The 23,361-nt window shown below is 33.6% G+C and overlaps 1 protein-coding gene across 2 annotated transcripts; it reads left to right on the top strand.

Annotated features, from left to right (window-relative positions):
• The first annotated feature begins 1,971 nt into the window (after positions 1 to 1,971).
• Positions 1,972 to 2,993, top strand: LOC120125611 (ubiquitin-related modifier 1 homolog 2-like). 2 transcript variants are annotated; one of them, XM_039144007.1, is made up of 5 exons: positions 1,972 to 2,108; positions 2,276 to 2,351; positions 2,443 to 2,525; positions 2,632 to 2,752; positions 2,957 to 2,993. In XM_039144007.1, the coding sequence occupies exons 1-4, from the start codon at positions 2,086 to 2,088 to the stop codon at positions 2,747 to 2,749; spliced, it is 300 nt and encodes a 99-aa protein (XP_038999938.1). In that variant the 5' UTR covers positions 1,972 to 2,085; the 3' UTR covers positions 2,750 to 2,752; positions 2,957 to 2,993. The 2 variants fall into 2 exon arrangements, with proteins under 2 accessions (XP_038999938.1, XP_038999931.1); XM_039144000.1 differs by lacking the exon at positions 2,957 to 2,993 and having other exon boundaries at positions 2,632 to 2,907.
• The last annotated feature ends 20,368 nt before the right edge of the window (positions 2,994 to 23,361 follow it).

Raw genomic sequence — 23,361 nt, 5'->3', positions numbered from 1 at the left:
GGGTGCTTTGTGTTTCAGACTTTAGAATGTGGTCCCACGTTTTTCTCTATGTCATTTTCTCTTGATGTTTGAGTCTATTTATAGTCTAAAGAAACCTATTTTTAGCTTAGATTTAGAGTCCTACTTGGACTCAAAATGCTTCGGTTTTAGTGTTTCAATATGACTCAAATGCGTTGGTTTTAGTGTTTCAATAGGACTCAAATACGTTGATTTATTTTCTGAATCTCACTAAATCAGGGTTATTAAGTGTGGGGCCTATAAAAATAAAAATATAATAATAATAATAAATAAATAAATATAATAAAATATTTTTGTAGACCCGAACAAAAGCTGGTATCTACATAAGGTAAAGAGAAAAGGAAGAAGTGGCGGGGAAGGAATAAAAAAAGAGATCAGAGCTTTCTAAAAATTATAATATGGATTTTACATGTTTTCTAAAACGACGTTGTTTTGGGGTCGGGTAATTGTATGTTTAGCGCATGGTATATGCACGTAAGGAGGAGTCCAAATTTTGCAACGTTTCGTTTAGCCAGTAAATACAAGTTTTAATTTTCATGTTTTAAGCTTTAACTTTTATCTCACTTACATTTTGGTCACTGCTTTTTAGTTTAATGCTTGAATATTCTTATGGTTATTTATACGATTAATCCATGTTTTCCAAGTTATATTTTGCTTTTATCCTTAGCCTAAGTGATCAATTTATAGGTTTAGTGTTTGTTTTTTTTTTACTTATTTAGTTCTCGTCCCATATTTTTAAATGCACATATTTTATATTTTGAAATAATTTTCTAATTCACCTATAAATACTAGAGTCATACGTATGTGTGTATATATATAATGTAGTACCATATGTATATATATATTTTATGAAAATGTGTGTTTTTTATATATTATATATGCATTTTTATTTAATAAAAAATCTATCATTTTAAATATTATAGTTTTATAAGATCTCTTGTTATTCGATTGACCTATGGAAGGCCTCCAAAAATTTAGAGTGTCATTTTAAGGGTTATTCGAATAAAAATATTTTATTATTATTTACTATGTATTTATGCCTATAATATTTAAAAGTACATAAATATGCATCTTTTAAATAAAGGTATTTTTTCATATAATTATTTTAATAAAATTAAATTATGTTCTATTTTGTGATAACGTCTCGAACGAAGAGCGATTTATGGGGAATATTACTTTTTTTAAGTTGCGAAATGAAAGGTATCCCACCAAATTTTAAGTTTTAATAAATATAAATATTCATTATGTTATTTATTTATTTAATTAATTATTTATTTATCATTGCTTAGTTTTATTTCATTTTACTTACTTATTTGTCATGTTTTGTGAATATCTCATCCATCCTGTACATATCATTTATTATTAATGCATTAATGAATTATGTATTTTTTTCTCATTTTCTAAGACAATTAAAGGCAATATTGTCTTTAATAGAATTGCGTCTAACATAACTGAATTTCAAGTTCCGTTAATCCACGAGAGGACATTTTTTTTAAATAAATCTAAGTGAATTAAACCATCTTTTATTGAGTCAAGCATTTTTTTAAAAAAAATTCACTCATTTTTAAAATTCATCGAAATAAAAGGATCGTAATTTAATTTTTAAATTCAAATTTTGTAAAATTCAATTAGACAACCTATAATCGAATAGTACCAACTTTGGGTGTTGTGCAGGTGCTCACTCTTCCCTATGCTTAATCTACTCCCGAATCATTAAAAATAAATTTCTGGTAATACATAGACTAATTTTTGTCTTTAAAATAATTTATTTAAATTATTTTAAAAATAAAATTTTATTTATTCGACCTACCTAACCCAAAGGTCGATAAAGACTCCTAATATCAAATTAAACGAAAATTAATGATATAATTTGACGTATTTCATATGACTGTTCATGATAAACCCTTTATTAAAGGAAGGTCCATGTACTAGCATCCGAAGCCCATTAACTCTGGCCCAAAGAATGGACGATCAAATATTTGTAACGACTCCTTGAAAACAAATTATTGATTTAATACAAAGCGGCACACGATTAGGGTTTTTGGATTTCTGCAAATTTTGTTCAAAATGCATTTGACGCTCGAGTTTGGGTAACATTTTTAATCAAATTTATTGCTTTGGGTACTTTTTCATTCTTCTTGTGGCACAATCAGTTTAATCCTAATCTGTATTGCGGTTTCCAGTAATGAAGTTCATTTTAATTTACTTAATTGTTGCTTTTTAACTTTAATTCTATCATGTTCATTGTTTGATGCAGTGGAGGCTTAGAACTTCTATGTGAGTCTGTTAAAGTTCATAATGTCAATGTTGATATGCCAAAAGGAGCAGATAAGGTAAATCTTTTTCTTTTCCTTTTTTAAACTCAGCGTGTTTCAAAATTTTGATGATTTTAATGTATTGGGTTTCGTTTTGGTGCTTTCTTAGCTAACCATGAAGGATTTACTAGCTTGGGTTCGTACCAATTTGATCAAAGAGAGACCTGAAATGTTCATAAAAGGGGAGTCTGTGTAAGTGTTTTAAGGGTTTAGACTCTGACCACTCATTTGCAATGATGCAAAATATTGAATTGGGAAAGCAATTTGTTGGGTTGATAGGTGGTATTGGTTTGTGCAGGAGACCCGGTGTTCTCGTCCTTGTTAACGACTGCGATTGGGAGTTGAGCGGTCAGCTCGATACAACCTTGGAAGAGAAGGATGTGGTAGTTTTCATTTCAACTTTGCATGGTGGATAGATGGTATGAACATCTAGGTTTTACATAGAAATTGCAATGAAATTTGTACTGTTTCACGAAGAGTGTATCCATTTTTTTCCAGAAGTGTTTTCACCTTTGAACTTCATTATTGAAGGTCTTATATGAAATTGCAATGAAAATTTGTACCGTTTCATGTTCTTTATCTGCCTTCATTGTCGTCTGCTATACATAGAAATTCCATGGCAGGTATTCAAGTATTACAAACAGCATACTACTTGACCTAAAACAATGGTTTGTCGATTGGCCTAAAAAACCAATGAAATCAATGGAAATTTTTCCAACCTATTTATCACTCATGCAGTGATCTTGGTGATGAGTCTGGGGAAAACATCATCAGGGTCATGAATACGAGGGTTAAAACGATGTTGAAGACAGAGAGTTGAGAGGAGTAATCTTGATGACGAGTCCGGGGAAGACATTGTCAGGGTCATGAATATGAGGATTGTGTTCCACTATAAATGGATCCCCACATTTATCACTTATAGAGTGAAGGGTTTCTCCTTCCGCAACAACATATATTTCATCACACGCTTGCTCCAACAGCTGATGGCCAATCACTTCATACTCTTCACTTTTCATCGTAGAGTTAGTTTCCTCGAAAGAGTTGAGTAGTACTAGGGTTACCAACACGAAGACACAGCACCAAGAAGCCTCGCCTTCAGCCGTAGATGTTGATGCAAATACACAAATCCGGCAACGAATATCGGAAGTCATGGGAAAGGTTTGAGTAGTGAAGGTGAAAATGGAAGTGTTGTGTGAGGTTGAGGCCAAGTATTGGTGGTTTATTATAGTGTGTGGGTTGGTGGGGGGGGGGGGCCACCACTAATGGGAATTTGCTGGAGAGTGAGTATTTTTGTACCGACATAAATGCAAAAGCTATTCCTTTTATCCTCATTTTTTTCTTCTCTTTTCGATCTCTTCATTTTCTTTATTAAACTTAAGATCTTTTCTTTCATTTTCAATTGAAAATCTTTGTTCTTAGACTTTTTTTTTCAATTACTTTAAATATTAATGAGCTTGTCTCAGATATTATCACTCTATCAATTTTTTTTCTTCAAAACTTACAAAATTAAATATTGAAAATTTTATCATTTTTTGTGGTTGAGGATTGTCGAACTAGAGACGTTTCATGTTTTTATTCAAAAATTCAAACAATAAGAAACATTCTTCTAAGAAAATAAATAATGTAACTTAAAATTGATCTCATTTAATAATTCTTAGAGGAGATTAAAATTAATCTCATCTTATAAGAAGAATTTTTAATTGATTTTGAATAGATTTCTTTAAAAATAAGTTGAGTAAATGTAACACTCATAACCCGTATATGTTTAGAAATACAAGCTATAGATGTCACATTAAACAAACCAATATTCATTGTTCACAATTTTTTTAAAAATTTGTTTCTTTTAAAATTTTCTTATTTTTAACTTTAAAACTATTTGTAAATATTTCAGTTTCCATACGGTTTAAAAAAAACATAATATTATATATGTATATTCTATTCATGTAAAATATTGTTAAACTAAAACAATCAAAATAAACGGTCTTGATTTACTATTACACGCCATTAATTAAAACTAATAAAGTAGATTAATAACATAATTATTCATGCCACTACTAGTCAAAAGAAACATCAAAGATGTCTTACTTATATTGATATTATAGATGATCTTCAAAAAGATGCTCGGGAGGCTCCTCACTGCACGTTCGGTTTCTTATCAGATCCTACGCATGAAAATCATTACGCGTTAAGTACAACTTCATGAGGCAGTAATATTAAAGGTGAGAATAAATATATCAAGTATCAAAATATCGAAATATATATATATATATATATATATATATATATATATAATCATTTAAAAATAATTCAGACAAAATTTTCATAACTTTCAAACTGGACATCTCATGTTGTATCTTTATAAAAAACCTGAAAGAAATCATCTTATGACTTTCACAAAATCATATTAAATTATATTAGACAGAATAATCAGTCAATATTTCTTTTCAATCAAACACTTTTCAAAACTTTCATATTCTATTTTTGTAGCCCAAAGTATATTTAAGAGAATATAAGGTATATGAGTTAGACTAGTGTGCACAATAAATATCTTAGTGCTATCATCAGAATCAGAACAGATAAGCACAAACAATGCTATCACATCGAAAATCGCAATATGCATACAAAGTGCAATCACGTCGGAATATATACTAGTGTACCCACCGATACACCACAATATATCAGAATCAGAATATAATCACTCCACCTCATGCCATGCAAATTATACCTATGACTCTCAATGCAACATACAATGGACTTTCATTTCAATTCATAATCATTTGATAAAAATCATATCATATCATAATCATTTTCATATCACATTCACAAAAATATAACAGAAGTAGTTCATACCCAAAATCATTCATAAAACTTATTAAAATATTTTGGATATAATTTCAAAAATCAAAACATAACTAATAATTTTAAAATAAATAATGCGAGGTGGACTTATCACAAGTCGTCCTCGATCAAAATAGTTAAATAAACAAATTGCACTCACCTTTGCTTCACTACCGAACTTTTTTTTGTTAATTCTTTATTCGTGTACTTTTTCCTTTCCTTTCGGATCGCTAGGTTTATCATAGTCTGACAATATAACATCATAACATAACATATCAAACTATATGTTAGTATCAAACTAACATAATCGAAGCTTAAAAATATAAAAGTCTATGAATTAAAAATCAATACGATACTTAAATCAAACTTTAATTAAACTTCCAAACTTCTCAAAATACTCTTAATCTTAATCTCCCAAATATTTATTTCCAATTTAAATCCCTCGACTTTTTCCAATTTCCAAAACCAAACCATTAACTTTGAGTTCTTCCTAGAATTTACCCAACCTATTCCATTAAATTAACAATAGCCTTTCACTATTATAATCATATCATATTATTCACATGAAATTTCCAGCAATTTCATAAAATATTCAAATCAACACTTAAACATTTAAAAGCTTACAATTTCACCATGAATTTAGTTAAACTTTGTCAATTCAACCTCCAATCTCTATAAACTTGTAATTTGATTCGAACTTAATAATTAAACAAAAATTTCAGCAATCTTCCAGAATATCCAGAATTGTCCTAATTTACCAAAATGATACTTCTACATTTACTAACTTGCAAACAAGTCCCCATTTTCTTAGGACCTTTCAAATTCCAACCCAAACTTCTACCAAATTTGCAATGGTTCCAAATAATTTTCCAACTTAATTTTCCTGCATCTCAATACTAAATATTACATTGAAGACGCCAAATCTCACATTTATGCAATAATGTCCCACAATCCTTAAAACTTGTAAACTAGCCCTTTTTCACTTTCAAGGTTCCAAATACCCAAATCAATCTCCAAATCATATAGAACACTTCTAATATTATTTCTAGACCATAGAAAAATTTTCAACATTTTCCCCCTGAAATTTTCCCTATAGCTGAATCCATCATGTCACAATAGGTGAACATTTTGCTCAATTTCAAGCATGAATTCAACCTCCTATGATTAAATTCATACATTTCCCATCATTACAACATCAATTTGAATCATAATCCAATGATTCTCCATAAACCCTAACATGACCAAACCTTATATATATGCATGTACAATTAATTTTAATCATTGTACATGCTTTAGAAATAATCACTAACATAAAAAACATAAAAATCATTCATCAACTTTTTAAAATCACTAAGCTCTTCATAAGCCTATAATCAAATCTCATCACACAATCATCTTCACCATGAAATATTGATACCAAATGATAGAGAATTTCATGTAAATTAATTCTCTATTTAATAGCTTAATCCAAAAATCAAGTGTTTAACTTCAAAAATCAAAACAAAATTTTTTCTTACCTTGAGCAAGGTAGTTCGGCCAAGAGAAGAACAACAAGCTGAAAATGACTAGTTTCTTGATTATTCTAACATTAAATTAGCTTTACATTTGCCTTTAAATTATTATAATTGAATTTTTTTTATTCAATTACGAGAAATTCCAAAAAATACCATTACTAAATCTTAAAAATTACCAATTTCCATTGTAATTTCCTCTATTAAAATATTCTTTGGCCAAAGATGAATCAATTTGGCTTTTACTTTCTACTTTGGCCATGCAATTTTTGAAAATTGCATTTTAGTCACTAAAATTCCACTGTTCAGTCAAATCTGAAAAATTACACTATTCTGAGCCAAATTTATTTGATCTAAAATATGGAAATAATATTTCCAACCATTTTATAACATCCTTAAAATTTGTGTAAAATTTTGGTTCGATCCGATTATCTGATTTCAAAACCGAACTTTATCGCTTTATAGCTTTTAACAAATCCCGTAGAGAAAATATGATTCCCAAGAAAATCCTTGTTTTAGGCCAAACTGTTCATTTACAGGCTAAAATATACAACTTTTTAAAATTACATTTTTGGTCCATGAACTTTTCAAAGTTTACACTTTAGCCATTAAACTTTCAAAATTTACATTTTAGTGACTAGACAAAATTTGAGTTATTACAGTAAATATGAAAGTTGTTGTAACATAATTAATGATTAAAAATTAATGATGATCGAGGTGATATATATATATTGCAAATAAGAATTGGTTTTTATATCTGAAGATCACCCTGAATTTAAAAAATACCAATTCAACACCATTTCTCTAAATTTTACCAAAGTAGAACCTTTTCTGAGAGAGAGAGAGAAAAGAGCATTTTGTGAAATATACCTTGCACACATAGCAAAAATGTACGTTATAAGGGGAGTGCCTTAGTTGACATGGCAAGCCAACTAGGAAGTGCCTCCTACGGGGCAAGCTTTTCCCCAAATTTTTATAAAATATATTTAATAAAAGAGAAAATAACTTTAGTGACTGAAAATGTCTTATAATATACGATTTTAACCAACTTTTTTTGGATTTGCTAAAATGACCAACAAATTTGCAACGCGAACTCCAATTTCGCAACGCGAATATGTAAATCGCATTGCGATTTTCCAAATTCCCATTGCGATTTTCCAAATTCGAGTTGCGATTTTCCAAATTCGCAACGCAAATATGTAAATCGCAACACGAATTTGTAAATCGCAACGCGAATCTGTAAATCGCGTTGCGCTTTTCCAAATTCGCAACACTGAATTTCAAATTCGCGACTCGATTTCTAAATTCGCAACGCGAATTTTGTTTTCGCAACTCGATTTTCGAATTCATAACACGAAATTTAATTTCGCAACATGTTTTAGTTTCGCAACACAAATGTTTTGGGTATATAACTATGCAACAACAACAACTCATAACCTAAATCCCTAAATCACAACTCATTCCATCTCCATCTATCACTCTTTCCGGCGACATCCGTTCCTATATCCAACGACATCCTTCCCCATCTCTAATTTTTTTACATAATTTTATTTCTATATAATTTTTCAATGATTTCTCTCCCAATTATCAAATATCAACTTAATAAAGGTATGTTTTTCTCTAAGTTAGTGATGATATGTAGTTTATAGCTCGTTTGTTTAGTAAATTAATTTACAATTTGTCGAATGAAATCATTTAATGTTGATCATGTTTGGATAGATTTGTGTTTTGGAGGGTCATGGGAGAATGTTCATGGTGTTTTACAATTTATACCTTTACCCATGAATCTTCAACTAAAACTGTCATTAAAAAAGTTAACTTATGAAACTCTAATGTTACGTGTTGCAAAGAAATTGAATTTAGAGCCTCTAAGTGGATTTAGACTATCTTATCAGAGAAAATGTAAAATTTATTTGTTAACCGACAATGAAGATGTTGAACGATTCATTGCTTACATTAGTGTTTCGCAAGAATATGATGTTACATTGTATTTTGTTGAACCTAGAAGTAGTGAAGTTGGGTCAGTAGCGGGTAGTAATCAACTAAGTTCTTCAACCCCAGTTTATGGTGCTCACAATGTACAACGTTGTTATGAACCTCAAAATTTAATGGTTCCACCACAATTTCATCACCAAGAAAATTTTGTTTCACCACATTTCCAATACCAAACACAATATCAAACACAATCTCAAAACCCGCAACCTTTTCCTAATCCAAATCTCAATCAACTTTTAGCACCAAATTTCGGTTTTCGTATTGACCAGTTAGACGATTATGAGCCAACAAAAAAATTTGTGAGTACTAGTCAGTATTCGAAATTTGATCTTGGTCAATACCCGTATATTGATCTTGGTCAATACTCAGATTTTGATGATGTTTCAGAAGAAGAAACAGACCCTGCGTGTAATGATTTTGATATTGGTCAATACCTGAATTTTGATGATGAAACAACCGTTGCCGAGGAAGATGTTGTTGATAATAATGAGGAGGAAGTTACGATTGAGAATGAACATGTTGAACATCCATTCTGTAATTCATAGAACCCTGAAGAAGAAGAAGTCCCCGAAGAAAAGAAAAATAAAAAAATGCCACGGGAGTATAACTGGAATATGCCAGAATTGCTTCAGATACCGGAAGAAGAGTTGGTAAAGAAAACAGTTGATTGTTACACAAAAGTTATTCGTATCAAGAAAGATGATTGTTTTGATACAAAGGAAGACTTGAAGATAGCTTTGTATACGAAATGTGTGGAAGATGGCTATCAACTAAAAGTTAACAAATCAAGCAAAGATCGTTTTGAAACAAAGTGTATGATTGACAAAAACTGTACGTAGCGTATGATTGCAAAGAGGATAAAAGATTACGAAATGTTTCAAGTTAGGACTTTTATTGATAAACATACATGTTCAAGAACCCAAGTTTTTCCTCACCATAGACAGGCAAACAAAAAGGTGTTTGGTGGTTTTCTGACTGAGTTAATGTTTTTGAATGGCAGGGTATATCGGGGACATGAAATTATAACTGACATGAATGCTCGGTTCAAGATTAGTATCTCATATTCTCAAGCTTGGAGAGCCAAATGTTATGCCTTGGAATTATTGAGGGGGTCTCCAGAAGCATCACTTGCCCAACTACCGGCTTATTGTCACAATTTAAAGCTGAAAAATCCTGGGTTTGTAACTCATATCAAAACAGATAGAGATGGACACTTTGAGTTGCCGTTTATCGCCATTGGTGCTTCGGTTAGTAAATCAATATAATTTTGTTGACTCATTTTTGTTAGTTACATGCATTTCACATTTAAATGATTATATTTCTTGTGTATATTATTTTGTAGATTCGTTCGTTTATTACTTGCATGCACCCAGTTATTATAGTTGACGGAGCACATTTGAAAGGTCGATACCTTGGAGTAAACTTATTAGCAGTAGCCATGGATGCTAACAATGGGATACTGCCAATAGCTTACGGGGTTGGCAAATCTGAAACCTCTGATTCATGTACATGGTTTATGGCCCATCTTAGGGATTGTATAGGTCCTATTAGCAATCTGACAATCATATCCGATAGGGCAAACTCAATTGACAACGCTGTTAGAAGGTGTTTCCCAGATGCTTTTCATGGACTTTGTGGTGTTCATTTGTACAGAAATCTAAAATCAAGGTATGCTGGTATAAAAAATCACAAATGGACATACTGGAATGCTGCAAAAGCTTATCGAGAAGTGGATTTTAATAAGCATATAAATTGTTTAAGACGTTTTTTGCCTCAATGTGCTCAAACACTAGAAGATGTCGGGTTTGAAAGATGGTCAAGAGTACATCAACTTGGAGCAAGATATGGTTTCATGACGTCTAATAGTGCAGAATCAATCAACGCTCTAAGTCGTTATTCCCATAAATTACCCATTACTATGTTAATGGAGTTTTTTGAGCCTCTATTCAACAGTGGTACTATAAGAAAAGAAACCATGCAGGCATTATTTCTTTAAATTCGTAACTTATCATATATTTTACTAAGTATTATTTATTTAAATTTACAGGAACATTGGAACGTCGTGTTACACCATGGACTGAAAAAAAGATAACGAAACGTCTTGTGAAGTCAACATCATAGAGTGTTGAACCATGTTCAAACACTTTGTTTGAAGTATTGGATAATAACTTAAATGGGATTGTCGATCTAAATGCAAAGACGTGTAGTTGTATGAAATGACAAACATCTGGTTATCCGTGTGGTCATGTTATAAAAGTTGCTCTTCATCTAAACCAAGATGATTCAAGCGCATACGCTATGTATTGCTACACTACAGAAGTATATCGACAGACTTATGTCGAGATTTTCTACCCTATTCCACATCCTTCTGAGTGGGACATACCAGATGACTTACAAACAGTTTTGCCACCAGTCATGGACAGTAGGCTACCTGGCCGACCAAAAAATCAAGATCATATACCGTCTAAGGGTGAAGAGAAGAGGATATTGACATGTAGTCGATGCAAGGAAAGTGGTCATACAAGGTTGACCTGTGGATCACCAGTGCCATCACAATCATCTTTTCCTCTACCAAAATATGGATCATCATCAAAATCCAAAGCTCATATGGTGCCAAGCAAAAGGAAATCAAAATCGTAATCAAAATCAAAATCCCAATCACAACCAGCTTCACCTTTTGTGACTTATTAACTTAGGTGAATTTTAAATGCAAACGTTGTATTATGTGTATTTTATGTGTGAATGCATACATTTCAGTTAGACATTCATTAGTAACTTGAGTTTGAACATTCCTATGATATGTTCAGTTGTTATCACTTATCAGATTTTTGGTTACGATTGTTGTGAAAGTCAAATTCGCAACGCGAAAGTAAATTTGCAACGCGAAAGTCAAATTCACGTTGCGATTGTTGCGAAAGTCAAAAACGAAACGCGAAATCGCAACGCGAAAATCGCAATGCGAATTTGACTTTCGCGTTGCGAAAGTGTACCTTCAACAGGTCTTTTTTGCCTTAACATAATGCAGATTGAAATTTAAAACAACAAATAAACTTTTACAAATCAATTAAACAAACAAAAAATAAGAATTATTTACACATCAATTAAACAAATCAACTTTTACAAATCAATTAAACAAGCAAAAAATAATTCTGATTCCCTCATCAATTAAACAAATCAACTTTACAAATCAACTTTTACAAATACATCAATTTCATGCAGACAGTTGTTTATGCACAAATACATCAATTTCACGCAACTCACTTCAGGATTAACCTGCAGAAACCAAACATTTGCTCAAACAACACTTTCTACATATCTAAAACAAACAAACAACAAATTATTGAATTCTAGGTACTTAACCAAACATTTTTAAACCAAAAAAGAGTATAACGCTCAAACTTACCAATTGTTTATGCACACTTTCAGCACGCAAATGCAGGTAGGCAGCGTCTCACATATATCGCTCTAGCCATAAAATATCGAAACCATAAGTCTACTGCACCTCTATCTCTATCTGTAGGAGATAGAAACTGTTTACTTCATGTCGTCAAATGTTCCAAGCACATGCATACGAGAGGACCACAATCTCCTCTGGCTCCCTGCGTTTGTTGTGGCATGGTCTCGTCTCTCATCCTTGTAACTTTGATCTTCTTTGGCCTCTTGTTTCCAGAATTAGTCCAATAATCAATCGCATCCAAGTATTTAGCCAAATGAGCGCTCCATCCCTTACAAATAATATCTCTCAAATCAGACAATGATATGTAATTCAACATGTTGTCATATACCATTGTCTTCAGGGATGGGAGCTGAAGCTCGACGAGAAGCCAATGACGACGTTCCAAAATAGGAATAAACACCTGCAATCATAAATAATAATTCAATTGTGCACATCAAATTTTTATTTATGAACACCTTTAAAATATTCAAAAATAAATACTAACCTTATCGACTTCCCACCACGCAGGATAAAGTTTAACTTTTTCCATTACCCAACACATATGAAATGTCTCTCTGATCCTTCAAGTGAGCTACGTGAAAAGACGTCGGCATAATAGTCCATCGCGTATTTTTTATTTTCTTCAATTTCTTTATTATCAGAAGATGTGACACCCATGCATCAATATGTTGTTTTATTAAAAAATACATATATTAGTGAATTTCATAAATTCAAAAAAAAATTAATCAAAATGCAATATAAAAAGAATATAAGACTTACCCCCGTTGAAATAGCCATTGTCTTCAACCCCTAATAACACACCCCACCAAGACCGATCAAGAAACAAATGCATATCATCGTCGAGTTTGCATATGTCAGCGTAACACCCCTGGCTCCGCTCATGTAGATAAAAATCAACTGCGATCTTAGCCTAAAGGGTATTATCCAGAATTGTGTCCGGTAGTGTTCTCCTCTCTACTTCAGATATCGGAATGGTACTGACCGATAACTCATACGAAAGCCAATTCTCATCCATCATGTCGGGCATGTGAGGGGATTTATTAATATGTCGACATATTATGCCATATGAATCGGGCTCTCGAACAATGGGAGGGACCTCTTGAACGATGACAGGGGCCTCTTGAACGGTGAGAAGGGCCTCTTGAAGGATGATAGGGGCCTCTTGAACGATAGGAGAGGCCTCTTGAACAATGACAGGTGAATCGGGCTTCTTCTTATGGAGTCTTGGCACTATTAGGGTGAACTGAGACATAATGGCACGTGTACGACGTCTGATGCGTGAACCTCGTCGTGCAAGAAAAACCCGACGTAAAGCATCTACCTTATCGGGCCGCTAAAAATAAATTAATACATAAATCAGTAAATAAACAAATAAATAATGCCGAAAAAAGGTTATTTGCATTTTTAGTATAGTATTAAACAAACTTATCTCATTGCGTAGAGTATGAACCTCATTCTACAACGATGCAACAATCTCACGTAGAGCCGCTACCTCACCACGTAAAGTAGATACCTCACCACGTAAAGCACCATTGTCATCGCGTAAAACCTCTACCTCACCACGTAAAGACCGTGCCTCATCACGCCATACACCATTGTCTTCACGTAAAGTACCGACCTCCTCACGCAAAGCATTGATCTCATCACGTAACTCCCCTAACTCATCCCGTAGAGGTGCAGAATAGGGAGATAAATGTCATGACATCTTTGCTGGTCGCCTATCATGAGGTGATGGTGGAGAAGAGGCTCGATGATGTGATTGAATAGGTGATGGCTCTCGTTGTGGAGGTGTATAATTGGCTCGATCAGGTGATGGCTCTGGGAGAGGTGATGGCTCTCGAAATGGGGGCTGCTCATCATCCATGCCATCAAAAAAATGCTTACTATCTTGCCACCAATCAGTGGCAAGCTCAGCCTCTATGGGTGTCAGCTTCTGTAATGGATAGTTGGCCTCCTAACAATATAAAAGCTCAAACAAAGTTAAATGTCTACTAGTAATAACCTTTTTATATATGGTAGTATTTATGTTAACTTACATCATTCATCGTCGTATATGGTAGTAACTCTTCCCAATCCAACAGTCGGATCCTCCTCCAGGAAATAGCCCTAGGAATATCATTTGAATTTTTGATTGCATATGTCTGCATGCTGGGAAAAGCCTCAAATATCCAAATCTACAAACAATATAATACACAAACATTAGTAATTGTTAAATAATTAATTATAATTTCGGAAACATTATATAGAAATTCTTACCTTAAAGGCCCAAATAAAGCCTGCCAAAGTGTATTTGGAACCATGGCCACGCAAACTTTTTCGGTCATCAAAGGCAGACGGCAATTTTTTCCAGGTAGCTTTCCATAGATATGAACCCCACGGAATCAGGTTCTATGCATTTAGGTCCTTTACCAATAATATTAAGTCCTCTACCAATAATATTAGGTCCTCAGAAATAGGTTGCCTGGCCTCTTTGCCTAAAAAATCGGCATGCAAAAGTAATAAATGGCATACTCGGACAACATCGAGGTCATCCATCCGAGTAAAACCATCTTTAACAAATAATCTTTTTAAGTCGTTGACGTGTAAACTCAGCTTCGCCTTTGCCAGCTCAGGAAAAACCCGAGATAACCATGATGGGCGGGCGATATGACTAGTGTACCGACCTGGATGTTGTACTTTCAGCCATGGCCCGAAGCAAGTATCCTCAAAAAATTTTCTTTGTACAGGTGTAAGCGTCGATGTAATTATAGTGGCTAGGCTTAATTTATTCCTTAAGGTCAATAAAGTCGAAAAATATTTCTACAAAAACAACAAACATACCAAGTTAGATATACCAAAAACTACAAATTATACACTATAAACAGACATGATATTAAACAGTGAAAGCAAAGCCAAATATGTTTCAAACTTGCACGGTATTCACCCAAGTCATTATTTTATCATAGTTCACAAAATGCATCAGATAACATTCCAGAAGTAAGCACTTATATAAACATTTAAAAGGACAACATATAGGTTTAGTGCAGGTTCAAGGACAACATAAAGAGTAGTAGTTTATTCTTGAAACTTAAATTCGCAACACTATGAAGTTAGTATTTGTCTTTTTTTTTTGTTGAAGTAATAAAATTCATTCAAGTTTCAATTTGCAGAAGAAGAATAGTTTCTGAAACTTAAAATCGCAACGCGAAACTAAAATCGCGTTGCGATTTTCATTTTCGTGTTACGAATTTAAGGTTCAAATAGTCTTCTGCAAATAGAAACTTGAATGAATTGCATTACTTCAACCAAAAGACAAAACAAAGACAAATACTAACTTCACAGGGTTAAAGACTAAACAGTTTAGCAGTATTGGCAGCAACCGAATGAATTTACTAAACAATCTAAGTGAAATGGTTAATCTATTACTGAAATTTCCAATAAATTTATCATCAATTTAAATATGAAAAATTTAATAATAATACAAAAATTTCAAAATAAAATAATTAAAAAAACTAACCATCAGTGGTTGATTTTTCATTTCTGACCGTGAATGGTTGTGAGGGTGGCTATGAGAGATGGAGATAGACGGATTTCACCGGAGATGGGGACGGATTTCGTCAGAGATGGGGATGGATGTCGTCGTAGAGAGTGAGAGATGGAGATGTGACTGAGTTGTGATTTAGGGTTTTAGATTATAATTTGCGATTATACTGTTTACAATTGTGTTGCAACGTGAATTTGGAAACTGAGTTGCGAAATTTGAGTTCGCGTTGCGAATTTGTTGGTCATTTTCGCAAATCCAAAAAAAGTTGGTTAAAATCGTATATTATAAGGCATTTTCGGTCACTGAAGTTATTTTCTCTTCATTTTATTGGGGAGAAATTGATATAATTCAGAGTTGTTGATGTTTACATGGATAGATGATACAAGAAAAATAAAAATAAAATTTTAAATATTTTAATATAAAAAATATTTAATTTAAATTGGTATAAACTCGGTTTATATTTTAATAGTAAAACTCTAACTTAATGTATTAAATAAAAATAAAGAAAATAAAGATTAATGAGAAAACGGTAGGAGAACTCATTTTAATTTTATCTCACATTGTTAGCAAATATAGGCTAAACACTCTACCATGTCTATATAAATTAACACCCTTAGGCTCTTTATCTCATTGAACGAATGTGTATTAAATTACATTGTTAGTATCTATAGTTTATTTTTTAATTTTTTAAAGTGTATTTTATTAAATATGCTTTATAAAAATTTGGAAAAAAAACTTACCCCTTGAGACACGCTTCCTAGTTGGCTTATCATGTCAAATAAGGCGCTCCCCTAAGAATGTATATTTTTATAATTAAATGCATCTTTTTCTCTCTCTTAGAAAGGGTGTTATTTCGGTAAACTTTAAAGAAACAATGTTGATTTAGTAGTTTTTTTTTAAATTTTGTGTGACTTTTAGATAAAAAAACTAATAATATTATGATTACATCATCTACTGTTAATAATTTAACAGTTTATTGATAAAAATAATTGAAAAAAATAATAACAATTAAAACTTTTTATCGGACAATAACTAAAATAAAACAAAACTGAAAGAAAAAAGTCATCAGAAATAGAAGAATCCCCCGGCCAATCTAAAGTCTAATATCTTTTTTCTCTGCCTACTCCATTATTTAGTTTTTCTTCGGCGAGGCGGTGGTTGCCTACTTTGCGAGGTGGTAGCCGCCTCCACCACCGTTCTTGTTACCTTTGCTACCCTTCGACCACTTATCCCAAGCTCTCAAAAGTCTAACGTAGTGTCGTTGAACATTTTTCATGTTCTTCGAACAAGGGTTTGGTCGGGCCCTGCTATGGTGTTTTTGGTTTTAGGGTTTGTTTAGCTCTCGTTCCCATTTTTTCTTCTCGTTTGTTTGGGTGTTCCCTCCTAGCTTGGTGAGATCGATTCTCTCTCTTTCAGCTGTGATTATTTTCCTATTTATATTCGATTGTTGTTTTGTGCTTGAGTTTTGGGTTATTTTTGACATTATTTTCAAAGTTTTTGAGTTACTACATGGATTTCTAGCCAGTTTTTGGAGTTTGGTTGCGATAGTGATTTCTGCTCGCATGATGTTTGTGTTAAAACCATAGTGAACCAGTCTTTTCTTGTTTGATTAATCAGTAGGAGGGTGAGTGTTTCAGGTATTTCCTTCGGATTTGCTTCTTTGTTTGTGGATAACCTACCAATATGTTTCATTGGTAAGGTTTATGGCAGAGTGTGGGTTACTATGGTGAGGCTCTGTGTGTGTTCTTTCCAATGAAGAGGAGTCGAGTAGGTTATAGGGTTGGATTCGTTAATGATGGTTATTCTGATAGTGATTGTTCTCAAGGTTTCAGCGTCTGTATAATTATTTGGTTTAGGTGCGTGACTATCAGGGGTTGTGGGAGTTTATAGGTTTTGGTTTTAAGGTTTATGTCATGGTTTGTTAACGATCTATGTCTGGTTCTGCATTCGTATATTCCTTTATTATTTATGCGATCTCATTTATGTGTGATCTTTCGTGGTTTGGGGAGCTGGGAGATGTGTGCTTTATGCTCTTGGTATTGGGTTTTGAAAAGGTGAGGCTGCAATCTAATTTATGTGATGTTGTTTACATGGTTTGGGTGTGTTATGATGCCAGTGTCTTGCATTTTGCAAGAGATGTATTGGGTCAGCTGGGTAGGATTCATTTGTATTAGTTCTAGGGTTTATGTTTATGTCCTGCTCTAGACTTTTGGAAGATCACGTAATTTGGGTGTTGTATTCTCTGGCAGTCCTGCTAGTATTATTCGGTTGAATAACTCATCTGTAGTTCGAGCTTCTGGTGTGGGTGAAGCGGTGGGCGCCATTGTCTCAGCTTCGATAGGCAGTGATTCAAAGATTGGGTGCCTGAGCTTTCGGGCAAGTATTGTCTTGGGAAATAGGAGGTTATTGGAGATAGTGATCTGACATGCAGGTTCTCGCGTGTTGTTCTTTTTGTGGGAAGCTAGGATATTGTCGGGTGAATCCATGTTCTTCTTTGAGCTCCAAGGATTGTTTTATTGGATGTGGGCCAGAAAGAGTGCTTCTTTTTCTTAGTGCGTTGCCTTTGGTCTATGAGTGTTTCTGCTGTTTTGATATGTTGTTTAGTCTTATTCCAAGGGCTTTGTTGTCTGTGTATATTTCTAAGTGTGTTCTTTATTCAGATTGCCGGTTTCTCTGTGGTGGTCTGATTATTTATCGGATCAGGGCTTGTGGTAGGGTGGGGGTACTTTAACACCCTTAACCCATATCCTACCCGAATATGAGTCCGAGGTGTCACATTGACTTTTCAAACTTTGACACTTAAAGAAAAACAGGGAAATTTTAAACTTTCATTAAAACCAAATACATTAATTTACATAAAAGAGACCATAAAATACAAAATCGATCAGAGCATTCGTAATTAACCACTTATTACATGCCAACACTCTATACACAACCAAAATACCTACTTTGGCAATTACTTCTGATCTGATCTTTTAGTAGTGATGATGTCCTTGCCGCCTCTATTACTGCTCCTCTTGATTCTTGGTACCTACGTGTAAATCACTTACACGCTAAGTCATAGACTTAGTGAGGCATAATATAAATATATATATATATATATAACAATGCATTCATGAACATGCATTCTTACCATCTGATCATGACATCTTTATTTGTATGCATATATTTCACTGTAACATATATGACGATAACATACACGTATAAAACATATATTCTTATGCTAATTCCACTTTAACTTATCTTTGAATTGCCCATGTACATTATGGAGAACAAAGGTATGTGAGTACATAGAAGTTGTGTACTATGCTTTCACCACAGCTCGTATAATTCCCTCAAGGGGCACTGAATATTTGTCCCGAATGACCACTATGTCCCGAAGAACCACTATGTCCCGAAGGACCACTGATAATCCCTCGACTCTTGGCATGCCAATTATACATATAGCTCTCATATTAAATAACATGGGCTTAATTATAAATACATTTCTCATTTCATATCTCTTTCATCACTGTCCATGTAAACACATAAGTCACTTCATATGATCATTTTCATTATTTCACATATGTTGAAGAATTCTCTAATAATGGCATTCATTCATATAATATCATGTTAATCATGAATGAAAAATGCATGAAATCCCTATAACGTTAACACATATATATGTATGCATGTGCATAATATAAAATCATAAATTCAATGATAAGAGATAGACTTATCGCAAGTCTTGTCTCAATTCCATTTTATCTAGGATATGCACACACATTGGCCTTGTTTATTTTGACTTGATCCTAATCCTTTGTTTGTTCTAGAACGAAATTACGTTGTATATCTACATAGTAATACATTGATACTAATCAGTATCCTAATTAATATATTCTAAACTATCACTCCTTAGGCTAAAAAGAAAGTTATTTTTACCTTTTAATGAAGGTATGCATCGATGCACTCTACAGTGTATCAATGCATTCCTTAAGGAATGTATCGATGCACTACCTGTGCATCGGTACACAAATCTCATTCGATGTTTGTATTTTAAGTGGGTGCATCGATGCACTCCTTATGCATCGGTGCACTAATGGCATTCGATGTTCATTTATTTGAGGGTGCATCGGTACACATTGAATGTGCATCGATGCACACAACCCATAAATGATACTTGAGCACGAAAATCCCTTCCTAATCCTCTCAACTTTTCATATTTCACCCCTTTTTATATTCTTAACTCTTATACACCCATTTAAACTAATTACTACTCATTCAATATCTCTTAAACTTCAAAATCCATTCCTCCACATAGAATTTAAGAATCTCCTCAAATTTCCACATGTTCTAAATCTGATTCTAACCCTTCATATCCCTTAATCAAGTTGGTGACAAGTCAAATTCAACTTCTAATTCTCATTATAAACTTTATTTCAAAATTTCATTCAAGAACTCCAAATATTTAATTCTTCATACTCCCTTCATCTTGTTGTTTTAAAGCAAATTAAGCTTTCCTTAAGCTTAATTAGCATCTAAGGAGCAAAACCAAACTTAAATCTCAACTAATAAACAACTAGTAAGAATTTTTACCTTTGCCTTGGCTCATACGCACAAAAAAGAAAGGATGAGAAGAGATGTCTGGAAGCTTGGATATTTGCTTCCTCTCATACATGTGGCCTCCATATATATCTAACCAAATTAATTATTTTCCTTGCAAATAACCATTTTGTCCTTCTATTCATTCTTCATTGCAAATTTAACCTTATACCAAATTATAATAATTTTTAATTATTCTGCTTTAGTCACCAAATTCTGAAGTTTTATAATTTAGTCACTAACTCAATATTGAGGCTGCTACAAATCTCCCCCTTAAGAAAATTCGTCCTCGAATATTCATTACGCGAAGCGATGGGGGTATTGAATCCTCATATCCTCTTCACGTTCCCATGATGCGTCCTCTATCTTGTGATTCCTCCACAAGACTTTAACTAATGGAATAGTCTTATTTCTTATTTGCTTAATCTCGTGAGCTAAGATTTTAACCAGTTCCTCTTCATAAGTCAAATTCGGTTGAACCTCAACTTCTTCTAGAGTCACAATGTGGGAATGATCAGATCGATACTTCGGAAGCATTGAGACATGAAAGACATTGTGAATTTTCTCTATTTCAAGTGGCAACGCCAGTTGATATGCCAGTGGTCCAACTCTCTTTACAATCTCACAAGGTCCAATGAATCGAGGACTTAAATTTCCTCTTCGACCAAATCTCAAAACCTTCTTCCAATGAGACACTTTGAGAAACACTTTATCTCTTATTTGATATTTGATTTCTTTTCTCTTTAGATCCGCGTATAATTTCTGTCTATCAGCTGCTGCTTTGAGATTACTTTGAATTACTTGAACCTTTTCTTTCACTTCCTAGATCAACTCCGGACCAAGAATTTCTTTGTCTTTAAGCTCGAACCAATTTAGAGGCATACGCCATCTTCTTCCATAAAGAGCTTCATAAGGTGCCATTTTGATGCTTGATTGATAACTATTGTTGTACACGAATTCAGCAAGAGGCAAGTACCTTTCCCATGATCCTTTGAACTCGATAACACAAGCTCTTAACATATCCTCCAAAATTTGGATTGTTCTCTCGGATTGCCCATCGGTTTGTGGATGAAACGCTGTACTAAAGTTCAATCGAGTTCCCAACGCTTTATGTAATGGTTTCCAAAACTGTGAAGCAAATCTAGGATCTCGATCTGAAACAATAGAAACAGGTACACCATGTAGACGTATAATCTCCCTGATATATAACTCATCATACTTATCCATGGAAAAGTCAACTCGTACTGGAATAAAATGAGTTGACTTAGTCAATTTGTCTACAATCAACCAAATGGAATCTCTTTTATTCGGGGTCAAAAGTAACCCCGTTACAAAATCCATTGTTACATTCTCCCATTTCCACTGAGGAATAGACATAGGTTGCAACAGTCCGGACGGAATCTGATGTTCAGCTTTGACTTGCTGACACGTCAAACATTTGGATACGAATTCCGTAATATCTCTCTTCATTCTAGGCCACCAATATCGACTTTTGAGATCCATATACATTTTATTTCCTCCCGGATGCATAGTCAATGGACTACAATGAGCTTCTGTTAACAAGTCTTTCTTCCACTCATCATCATCTAGAATCACTAGCCTCCCTTGATAATATAGGTTCCCATCAGCTTTCATTTCATAATCCGTAACATCTCTATTCCTTATATGTTGTAACTTCTTTAGACATTTTTCATTTCTAGCTTGCAATTTTTTAATTCGATCTAGCCATGATGGCTTGAGAGTCAATTATGCACATATGGCACTATCTTCTTTTAATGATAGTCTGACATCCAAAGCTCTTAAGGCTACAAATGTCTTTCAACTTAAGGCATCCGCTACCATATTCGCTTTCTCCGGATGGAAATCGATCACTACATCATAATCCTTTAAGAATTCCACCCATATTTGTTGTCTTAAATTTAACTCCTTCTGGGTCATCAAATATTTCAAACTCTTATGATCCGTATACAAGTAGCATCGCTCACCATACAAATAGTGACGCCAGATCTTAAGAGCGAACACTACTGTCGCCATCTCCAGATCATGTGTTGGATAATTCTTCTCATGTGGTTTTAATTACCTCGAATCATAGGCCACCACTTTGCCTTCTTCCATTAACACGCATCCCAACCCGTTATGAGATGCATCACTATACACTACAAAGTTCTTGTCAGACTCGGGTTGAACCAAGACTGGAGCTTCTGTCAAAATCTTCTTTAACTTTTCAAAACTCTCTTGGCACTCCGGAGTCCAAGCAAATTTTGCCTCTTTCCTCAATAATTTAGTTTGGGGTAATGCTATTATCGAAAAGTTTTTAACAAACCTTCGGTAATAACCAGCTAACCCCAGAAAACTCTAGACTTTTGAGACATTATTTGGAACTTCCCACTCTAAAATGGCTTTAATCTTTTGGGGATCTACTCGAATCCCTTCTGCAGAAATTACATGTCCAAGAAATATCACTTTCTTCAACCAGAATTCACATTTGGAGAGTTTGCCATAAAACTTCTTTTCTCTCAAAGTCTATAGAACGATCTTCAAATGCTAACTATGCTCTTCTTCCGACTTCGAATACACTAAAATAACGTTAATGAATACCACAATGAATCGATCCAAATAAGGTTGAAATATTCGGTTCATGAGATCTATAAAAGCATCCGGGGCATTCGTAACTCCAAACGGCATCACGATAAATTCATAATGACCATACCTCATTCTGAATTTCGTCTTTGGAATATATTTATCTTGAATCTTCAATTGATGGTACCCAGAACGTAAAGCAATCTTCAAAAACACTGAAGCTCCCTTTAACTGATCAAACAAATAATCAATTACTTATTCTTGATGGTCACTTTATTGAGTTGCCTATAATCAATGCAAAGATGCATGTATCCATCATTCTTTGTGACGAACAAAACTGGAGCTCCCCATGGTGAGATACTCGATCTGATAAACCCTTTGTCTAGTAATTCTTGTAATTGGATCTTTAATTCTTGCAACTCTTTTGGGGCCATTCTGTATGGTGACATGGCAATAGGTGCAGTTCCCGGCATTACCTCAATCTGAAATTCTACCTCTCTGTCTGGAGGCAAACCTGGTAACTATGCAGGAAAAACGTCAGAA

This window comes from Hibiscus syriacus, unplaced genomic scaffold, assembly GCF_006381635.1.
Source record: "Hibiscus syriacus cultivar Baekdansim isolate YM2019G1 unplaced genomic scaffold, ASM638163v2 tig00001349_pilon, whole genome shotgun sequence".
Classification (NCBI taxonomy): domain Eukaryota; kingdom Viridiplantae; phylum Streptophyta; class Magnoliopsida; order Malvales; family Malvaceae; genus Hibiscus; species Hibiscus syriacus.
The sequence above is the reverse complement of the archived record's forward strand: the minus strand, read 5'-3'. Positions and strand labels throughout refer to the sequence as shown.